At 48.6% G+C, this 9,928-nt stretch overlaps 1 protein-coding gene across 1 annotated transcript in view; it reads right to left on the minus strand.

Annotated features, from left to right (window-relative positions):
- Positions 1 to 3,061, minus strand: part of SLC25A35 (solute carrier family 25 member 35) — a 4,584-nt gene extending 1,523 nt beyond the window's left edge. Inside the window, 3 exon segments of the mRNA XM_023743939.1 lie at positions 399 to 558; positions 996 to 1,061; positions 2,099 to 3,061. Of these exon segments, the coding sequence (XP_023599707.1) occupies positions 399 to 558; positions 996 to 1,061; positions 2,099 to 2,473 (601 nt within the window). The 5' untranslated portion in view covers positions 2,474 to 3,061.
- Between the last annotated feature and the right edge of the window lie 6,867 nt (positions 3,062 to 9,928).

Here is a 9,928-nt window from a genome sequence, read left to right on the forward strand (position 1 = left end):
AAATATTTCACTTTCAGAAGAACAAGAAAAATAGGTTTATTTGTTTATTTGTGCAGTTATTCAGTGGTAAGTTAATGTTCAAGAAAAAATATTAATTTTTATTAAAATGTTCTATTATTTTATGTTAACGATGACTCATTTATTTCAACCCTTTGTATTCAGCATGTCTCTATCGAAATAAACCTACGTTTCTATGAAAACTGAAGCTTTTGTTTTTTTTTTTTGCGGCCACATAAACTTACATCTTGTTTATTTGGCCTGTTAGCCTTTGAGTTTGACATGCTTGGTGTAGCAGCTGACCCCAAGCCATCCTGCCACTCCCTCACCCCTCTAGGGCTCAGTTCAGCATGGACTCCCCCCTGCCCACATTTCCCAGGGCGGCCCCACCCATTGCCCAGGCAGTACCTCCCACTGGGTTATAAGGTCCTTGGTGGATGAGAAGGTGCACAGCTGGGTGGAGGAACCGGCGATAACTCGGGGAAGGCCGCCCACGGCCCCACGCCACAACCCCACCAGACCATGTTTCTGGCCAATCTCGGTTAGCGCCTGAAACATGCCCTGGGAGGGGGAAGACCATGAGGTGGGGTTTAGTCACCCTGGCATCAGGGGCTGCCATCTCCTAACACTGCTAAGGATGGGTCCTTAACAGGCATCTGATGTCTGGACAACCAGTTGTGTGTGAGCTTAACACCAGAATGTGGCCCTTCCGTTGTCTACCACCTCGTTGTTCCCTCCCTTGCCATCCCAGACTAGGGCGTATGGAAGTGAGGACATTAGCAGACCAGGAGAACAGGGCAGGAGAAACAGGTGCAGAGGACTAGAGGAACTGGGGAACGGGTGGGAAAGAGGGCCTGGGTGGACGTTGGGGGCAGAGTGAGGCTGAACTGATTGGCTGAGCAGAGCCTTGGCTGGGTTGGAGTTGTTGGGTGCAGACAGAAAGCTGGGGCTGATGGGAGAGAATGGCAGAGACTCCAGCGGGGCTGGGAACATCTTACCTGATGCTTATACTGGTGCCCGACAGCAATTTCTGAGGCTGCCTGTGCTTGTAGGTGTGTCTTCACCTGGGGACGAGAGAGTATCACAACCTATGGCCCAGTGACCATTCTTTCACCCCAGAGACCCAAGCGCCTGAACCCCTCACACTTCCTCGCAGCGGTTCTCAACCTGTGGGTCGTGAACAATGAAAATACATCCTGCATATCAGATATTTACATTATGATTCATAACAGTAGCAACATTACAGTTATGAAGTAGCAACGAAAATAATTTTATGGTTGGGGGTCACCACAACATGAGGAACTGTATTAAAGGGTCGCGGCATTAGGAAGGTTGAGAACCACTGGGGGTGTTCAACAATGAATATCCTTTTGACCTGATAATTATTGTTGTTTTCCTTTAACAAATTGGTCATGAGATTCTGTCTCTTGGCTCCAGTCCCCTGGGGTGATGGATCTCCTAGCACCACAGACACTCCACCCCTCTACTTCTTCCTTCCCTTGTGGGCCGGGGGTGGAGGGGAAATGGAGAGATTGAAGAATGGCAATATTTCCTAAGGCTATTCATCTTAGGCAAGACCTGGGAGTCTAGTCTCTCATGCCAGCTCCTATTCCCAAACGGGATCTCCAGCTACCAGCACGACCAGGCTTCCCCATCAGACTCTGGGGTAGGTTGGGAGATCATGAACAAAACTTGCTCTCTGACCCCAAAGCCTCATGGGGGCATGTGCTCAGCTTACTTTGGAGAGGCCACTGTCCTGAATCTCATACCCTGCCTTTCGGTCTTTCCAGGAGGAGCACAAAGCAGGACCTAGTCCTGGCAATAAGCAGCTGTGTGACCTTGAGCTGGTCACCTCCCTTCTCTGGGCCTCAGGCTATAGACCCTTCACCTATACCAGATGGCCGACTGTGAGACTGTAATTCTGTGATATCCAGGACTTCCCCTGGTCCTCACACTTACTGAGGTACGTTACTTCAATTCCTCACCCTCCCCTACACAAGTCCACTTCCAACCTCAGTATCAGATTATGAAGGAAGGCCCAGGTCCCCACCCTATACCAAATGTCTGCCTTGAAGGCCCCAGGCAAGACCCTTCTTCTCACCATGTAGATAGGGCTCCCCAAGTAGGCTCCCAGGACCCCAGCCAACGCTCCAGCTGCTGCGCTTCGGATAGGACTGTGGGTGCCTTCAGTTGTGTGCAGGTAGCCCTTAGCCTCAGCCAGCCCATAGGTGCCCAGCCGGATGCCATTCATCAGGAACTGGTACAGGAGGGCAGGGGCCAGGCCCTTCTGCAGGGCAGCCAGGCCGTCCACCTTGCCGATGGTGATGAAGGCATGGAAGACGTTTCGGTAGTGCCGCTGGTAGGAGCCGGGGGCCTGCAGTTCTCCCTGTAACTGCATCCTCGTCTTCACCACCTCCAGGGGGTTGGTGAACAAACAGGCCCCGCAGGCTGCCAGGCCACTCATCAAGAAGTCCATGGTGGGGCAGTGGTAGCGAGAACTGGCCCAGGAGTAAGAAAGTCAAAACGAGCTTCCGAAACGAGGTCAGAAATCAGGAAAGACCTCAGTTTCAACAGGCTGCAGGAGGTAGGAATGGAGCGTTCTGGAGCCAAGTGTCAGGGTCAAATGTCAGGGCAAGGATAGCTGGAATTTGGAAGTCAGGAGCTGGCAAAGAGAGAAGAAAGAGGAGTTTAGGAGAGTTTGGCGAGAAGGTTATGATAGGGCTCAGTTGGTCAAAGGAGTTGAGATCAAGAAGGGGCAGAAGCCAGGAGGATAGGACGATGGCAGGTGGGATGCTGAGAACGGCCGGCTACTGGGGGCCCGGGAGCAGGGAAGGGAAACGCGGGGCTGGGAGCTGGAAGCCGGGGAGGAAGAAAAATAACCCCAGCAGGTTATGGAGGAAAAGGATCCGGGAGGAGATCCGCTGACGTCCCGGGAGAGCCACGAGATCCGGATCGAGGAAGTAAGTCGGGACTCAGGCCGGGGCTGAGCGACCCCCGGGAGCTGCGAGAGTCGCAGCCGCTGCCCCCGGTAACCTGCAGAGGCGGGACCGCCACCTCCAGTCGCGGCGCGCAGCGTCCAATGGGGAGCCTGGGAGAGCCCCAGCCAATCAGCGCCGCGCCGGCTCCGCGACCAATGGGAGGGGCTCCCGGCGACCTGACCCCCGGAACCGCGGGGAGGCAGTTGGGTTAACTCTCCCGGCTCTGCCCCAGGGCCGGTGCCCGGGCCGGTGCCAGGGCCTCGGGTCGGGTCGGGGAGTCTGCGGGGCCGAGGGCTTATCACCGGTGGGGAGGAGAGGTTGGACCGCGGGTTACTGGACGGGCGCAGAGGCGGAGCGCGAGGCTGCAGTCCCGCTTTGGGGTGTTCGGGGCTGCCCCTCTTCCCTTGTGTCCCGGGTCTGGGCCCAGTGGAATCGGCACCTGTAGGTCCACGCCCTGGTGGGTGCCGGTGCCAGCACAGCCTGGAAGCTGAGGCTGTGTCCGCGGGGCATGTGAGACTCACCTACTGGCCCGGACTTGTGGGTTCTAGCTCCGGGGTGTGGCTGCCGGCGCGGAGTAGGTGGGGGGGTTGGGGGGGGTGATGGAGGCCCGGGGAGCGTAGTCTCTTCGCTGGGCTCTTTTGCCCTCAGAAACCTGGAGGAAGCCGGACCTGCCAAAGCAGAGGTCTCTGGGCTCAGGTTACACAGTGCCCGCGAGTGGTGGGAAGATCCTGAGATTTTGGCCTCCTGCCCTTGCTCATGAGTCACGGAAAAAGTTCTGAGAAAAGCGACCAGGGAAACTACTAGCTGGGAAAAGGCAGGAGGATAGGACCTGTGCTCCGGGGCACAGCTGTGTGCGAGGCCATCGCCAGACTTAGACTGAGCCGGCCTTCTAAATGCCAGTTTGCTTCTTCTTGCTTACTGGTTGGATGGCCTTGGGCAAGTTGCTTAACAGTTCAGACATTTCAGAGCTTTTTTTTTTTTGTTTTTTGTGGGTTTTTTTTTTTGGTAAAATGGGAATGATAATTACCTATTGCACATACCTGAGTGGGACTGTTGGACTTGCACCTGGAGTTCAGTTTACAGATATCCGGCAACGTCAAGAACTGTTAGACCCGTGTGCCCTAGTGTGTCCTGCTCCCACGGCCAGATTAGCATATCCTTGCCACCTTCTTTTGGTGATCTCCAAACCATTCAAATCATTCCTTATCTCCTGACCCTGGACACTTTTCAAATTCTCCACATTCAAGCCATTTCCAGTCCTGCTTTGTTCCCCAAGCATTTATCGCTCTTTCTCATTTTGTTTAGCAATTGTTTACTCTCAGAGTCCCTCACCACAGGGGGAGTTCTTGGGTACCTTGCTGACTTGGTCGGAAGCATTTCTACCTCACCAGGGGGTACTGCTAAGTCATTGAGCCTTAGGATGAAGCAGGAGGGGTGGAAGGTTGAGTAGATAATGGGGTGGAAGGTAGAGTAGATAATAGGGCTTCTCCTGGGCTCGGGAAGGATCCCTGAAAATTTTCCAAGGAGTGCTCCCCAAATGCCTCCACCTGCTGGATAGGATGGGAGTTCCTCATTGTTTTAATCCTTGAGTTTACACCAGTGGTTCTTCAGGTGTGGTCCCTGGAACAGAAGCAGCAGCTGCACCTGGGTCTTTATTAGAAGTGAACATTTTCTAGTCCCACTCTAGACCTCCAACACCAGGAACTCTGGAGGTGAAGCCTGACAATATGCTTCAACAAATTCTCTAGGTTATTCGGATGAATGCTAAAGTTTTATTTGTAATATCCAGATGGCATAGAGATAGTTTTTAAAGTGTTATTTAAAAAAAATAAGCTTAATTGCCCTAGCTGGTTTGGCTCAGTGGATAGAGTGTTGGCCTGCGGACTGAAGGGCCTCAGGTTCGATTCTGGTCAAGGGCACATGCCTGGGTGCAGGCTCGATCCTCAGTGGGGTCGGGGAGGCATGCAGGAGGCAGCTGATCAAGAATTCTCATCATTGATGTTTCTATCTCTCTCTTCCTCTCCCTTCCTCTCTGAAGTCGTTAAAAACATATTTTTAAAAAATTGACCTTGTATATTTAAAAAAGCTTAATTTTTAGAAGTTTGACATTTACAGAAAATTGGTACAGATACTATGAGAGTTCCCATGTACTCCAATCCAGTTCCCTTGTTATTAACATCTTGTATTAATATATTTTGTTAGAATTATGAACCAATATTGATACATTATTTTTAACCAAAGTCCATGCTTTATACAGGTTTTCTTCATTTTTTGCTTAAAGTTATTTTTCTGTCCCAGGATCCCATCCAGGATGCTACATGACATTTAATTGTTATAGCTCCTCAGGCTCCTCTTATCTGTGACTGTTTCTCAGGTTTTCCTTGTTTTTGATAATCTGGACAGTTTTGAGGAGTACTGGTAAAGTATTTCATGGATGCCTCTCTTTTGTGTGTGTTTCTCTCATGATTGGACTGAGGTCATGGGTTTGGGGGAGGAAGACCACGGAAGTAAAGTAACTGCCACTTATCACGTCATGTGAAGGAACTACTACTAGAGACACACCATCAGAATGACTTGTTACTGTTGATGTTGACTGTGATCACCCAAGGTAGCTTGTCAGGTTTCTCCACTGTAAAGTTATTTTTCTTTCCTCCATTCCATATTGTATTCTTTGGAAGGAAGTCACTATGCACAGCCCACATGTTAGGAGTGGAGAAGTATCTAAATTATTTGGATTCTGCATGGGAGATTCGTCTCCCTCATTTATTTATTTATATATTTAAAAAAAAAACATTTTATTGATTTTTTTACAGAGAGGAAGGGAGAAGGATAGCAGATCCAACTTTATTGTGTGAGTGCAGCAACATATATAACATTCCAGACCAATCAGAAGTTTACAACATCCATAGGGCAACCAATAGTAGGAAAGATAGGGGTACTATGTAGGGGCTCCTGGGGGTCTTCTCAGGCGGGCGATGCCACTTCCTGGTGTGCCGAGGAAGCTTGTGCAGGCGGAGTGTGCTCACGCCATTGCATCTGCCGCAGCACTGAGATAAATCTCCTGAGCTCTTCCCACATCTCCCCCTTCTTTTCTTATTAGCGCCTGCTGGACGTGAATGATCATGGCTTGCTGAGCACTTAGCTTATTGAACATGTTGTATAAACAGCGAAATAATACTATTCCTACGACGAATTCTGCTATCATAACTCTCCAAATGAGGAGGTTGGCTGGGTTTAACCAGGAGGTTAGACGGCTGAGGGCATCACTTAAGAAACTAAACTCAATGGGTTTCACTTGGGTATTACTGCATGAGGTGCTAGGTATATCCACCCTTGTCCCAGGGCAGTCCCATTATCTAGAGTCCACTTAAGGAGGTTAGGGCTACTGCTATCAGCCCATACAGTCCCGTTCTATGGCAATGAGACCGGTTTTGCTCCATCACAGGGTAAGTCCACAGAGCAGTCAGACACTTGGACAGCGGGGAATGTAGGCTGTTGGCGCTGACAGGCATGAGCACCCCTGGATGAGGTATGGCCGCCCATACATGTTGTGCTCGCGCCTGAGAGTTCGCTGTTATGATGGCACACATTAATAGGAATAACGTCCCTTCTGACGGATTGCCTTCTGGTGCCATGCGTGCAGCTTGGTCCTGTAGGTTCTTGAGGGTCCGTCGGTGTCTTGGTCGTCTCTGACGCTGGGGCTGGTTGTCCTCTATGGTCAGGTCCTCCATTTCCTCTACTGGGGGTGATGGTGGTGGTGGTCGTCTACGGCTCATCGCTGGTGGTGCAGGGTTTGATGTTACGGGCAGGAATCCACGAGGGATTTTTCTCACCTTCTGGAAAAATACAAGCAAACCCTCTCCCTTGGGTTAAGAGTGGCTCGGGGCCCTTTCAAGCCCTGGTTAGTGGATCTCTCCACCGGACCAAGGGGAGAGGTGTTGGTACGTCCCTGAGACCTCCCCAATGTTTGAAAATGGGAGGAAATGTTAGAATGCACTGTTATCCAAGGGAAAAGAAAATAGGAAGGAAAGGAGCAGTGGAAGCCGGGGACCTGGATGGTTGGATAAGAAATAAGACACTGTGCTGGCTTAACTTCTTATTTGTACTGAACCTTAATTCTTGCTGTTTTTCTGAATATTCTGGTTTAGCTTAAGAAGTGTCCAGCTACCCTGTCCTGTCAGGCTTGGAGACTGAAACCTCACTTTCTTTCAACATTTCTCTTTTCCTTCTCATCACATACACAACCTTCACAAATTTCACACTTTCAAATTAGCCTTCAAACCTTCTTTCTATGTCCTTCAAAAATGCATAAACATGCCTCAGACCTTCCATTAAGTATTTCTCTTACTTTCAAGAAAGTATACATACTAAGAGCTGGCGAATTAAAACACATCTAGTAATCAATGTTTCAGTATTGTATGCTATTTTAAAATACTTAGATGTTTATCATTTAACCCAGCAATGCTTCATTTTGGAAAATTATGTATAGGTATATGAGGTTGGAGAAAATGCAGGGGAGGGAGGGAGCAGGTCGCGCAGCCTGTTCCCAATTTAATTTAACTAGAACTTTAAACTTTTAGCTGGCAAGTTAAACATTCAGCATTTCTTTAGATTAATAAAAGTAGGTGCTTCCTTTCTTGTGTAATTTTAAGTATATTGTATTAGTCTAATTTAGTATTGGAAGGGTTAAAGAGAAGAAAACTGGACAGAGATAAGTTTGTCTGCTAGCAGCTAGGGTCCTCGCATACCTTAGATAAGCAAAAATCAACAAAGAACTCTCTCTCCCTGATCTCCATGGCAATGGCCCTTTTTTTTTTCTTTTCTTTCTCTGCATTAACCATTTGGATATCGGGAATATTGTTGCAGATCCTGTGGCATTTGCTGCATCTTTGGGGTTAACATTCACAGGAAAGAGTCTAGGGGTCTCTAGCCGTAAGGACTTTTTTGCTCTATCCCTCTGGCTACACAAGGATTGATATATCCCCGTCCATGGATTATCATCAGTGTCTCCCAGGAAAGGGTTACTTGGGGGCTGCTGGGCAGTTAAACTTTTTGTTTGCTCTGTGAGGGGAGCGAGGGAGTGACTCCGGCAGGAAGCCTCCTGGTGAGACTTCCCTGCTTTCATCTCACTAGAGGTTTTTTCTCTCTCAGTTTCAGCCTTCCTTGAGCTTTGAGAAACTACTTTTGTCTTGTCGAAAACAGCCCAGGAATCTGCAGGGGCAGAGGGCTCTGGAGGGGAATAGGGAGGTAAAGGGTCCTCTGTTCCCCCGCCCGCACCGCCGGTGGTGGAGAGCCAGGGGTTAAATACTATTAGGATAGCCCAGAGCTTTTGTAGCTCCCTTTCTGTTACCTTTACTCGCCTGCTCTGTAACGACGCATGGAGCGCCCGAAAGTTTCCCATAGTTACAGAGGGGCACTCACCCGACCTTAGGCTTGCCTGCCGACTTTCTTGACTTCTTTTCATTTTGATCCGGGGAGTCCCTGTCCGTGGTGCCAGCTGATACAGGGGGTCCTCGGGGGTGAGGCCGAACGGAGTCCTAACAAAGCATGCCCAACTACGGGGAAGGTTCAGTGACGCAGATCCCACTTTATTGTGTGAGTGCAGCAGTATATATAACATTCCAGACCAATCAGAAGTTTACAACATCCATAGGGCAACCAATAGTAGGAAAGATAGGGGTACTATGTAGGGGCTCCTGGGGGTCTTCTCAGGCGGGCGATGCCACTTCCTGGTGTGCCGAGGAAGCTTGTGCAGGCGGAGTGTGCTCACGCCATTGCATCTGCCGCAGCACTGAGATAGATCTCCTGAGCTCTTCCCACAATTCGTCTCCCTCATTTGTTTATTTATTTATATATTTTTAAAAAAACATTTTATTGATTTTTTTACAGAGAGGAAGGGAGAAGGATAGAGAGTCAGAAACATTGATCAACTGCCTCCTGCACACCCCCTACTGGGGATGTGCCGGCAACCAAGGTACATGCCCTTGACTGGAATCAAACCCAGGACCCTTCAGTTCACAGGCCAATGCTCTAGCCACTGAGCCAAACCGGTCAGGGCCTCATTTGTTTATTTATCCAACCATTTCTATCAGTATGAACTAATGGATATTTATTTTATACTTTAGATTATAATCAGACATACTTTATTTTGTTCTCAAATTGTTCTAGCTTTGGCCTTTGGAAGCTCTTTTTAAAAATATATATTTTTAAAAAATATATTTTTTATTTCAGAGAGGAAGGGAGAGGGAGAGAGAGACGGAAACATCAATGATGAAAGAATCATTGATCGGTTGCCTCCTGCACTCCCCACAATGGGTATCGAGCCCGAAACCTGTGTGTGTGCACTGACAGGGACTTGTACTGTAACCTCCTGCTTCATAGGTCGATGCTCAACCATTGAGCCATGCCAGCCAGGTTGGGAGCTCTTTTACTTGATTCCTGTGTTTCTTTGGCACATTCCTGTCCATAATTTTTTAAGCAAAAAAATTTAAAGCATTTTCTTACTTTCTGGCAATATATGACACTCTAAGCCAGTGGTTCTCAACCTTCTGGCCCTTTAAATACAGTTCCTCATGTTGTGACCCAACCATAAAATTATTTTCGTTGCTACTTCATAACTGTAATGTTGCTACTGTTATGAATCGTAATGTAAATATCTGATATGCAGGATGGTCTTAGGCGACCCCTGTGAAAGGGTCCTTCAACCGCCAAAGGGGTCGCAACCCACAGGTTGAGAACCGCTGCTCTAAGCTCATGTTGTATATTTGCTTCCCCAGTCATTTCTCCAAGGTGCCCTAGTTTCTTTCATTGAAACCAAAATCTGGGCACTGGGTGTGCTTGTTGCCATTGGATTGTCATTACTTTTAGATCCTCTCGGCTGGGAGAGCAAGTAAATATATTTGTGTATACTTACACATGTATGTATACATATCCTATACAATAAAAAGCCTAAG

This window comes from Myotis lucifugus, unplaced genomic scaffold (assembly GCF_000147115.1).
Source record: "Myotis lucifugus unplaced genomic scaffold, Myoluc2.0 scaffold_420, whole genome shotgun sequence".
NCBI lineage: Eukaryota > Metazoa > Chordata > Mammalia > Chiroptera > Vespertilionidae > Myotis > Myotis lucifugus.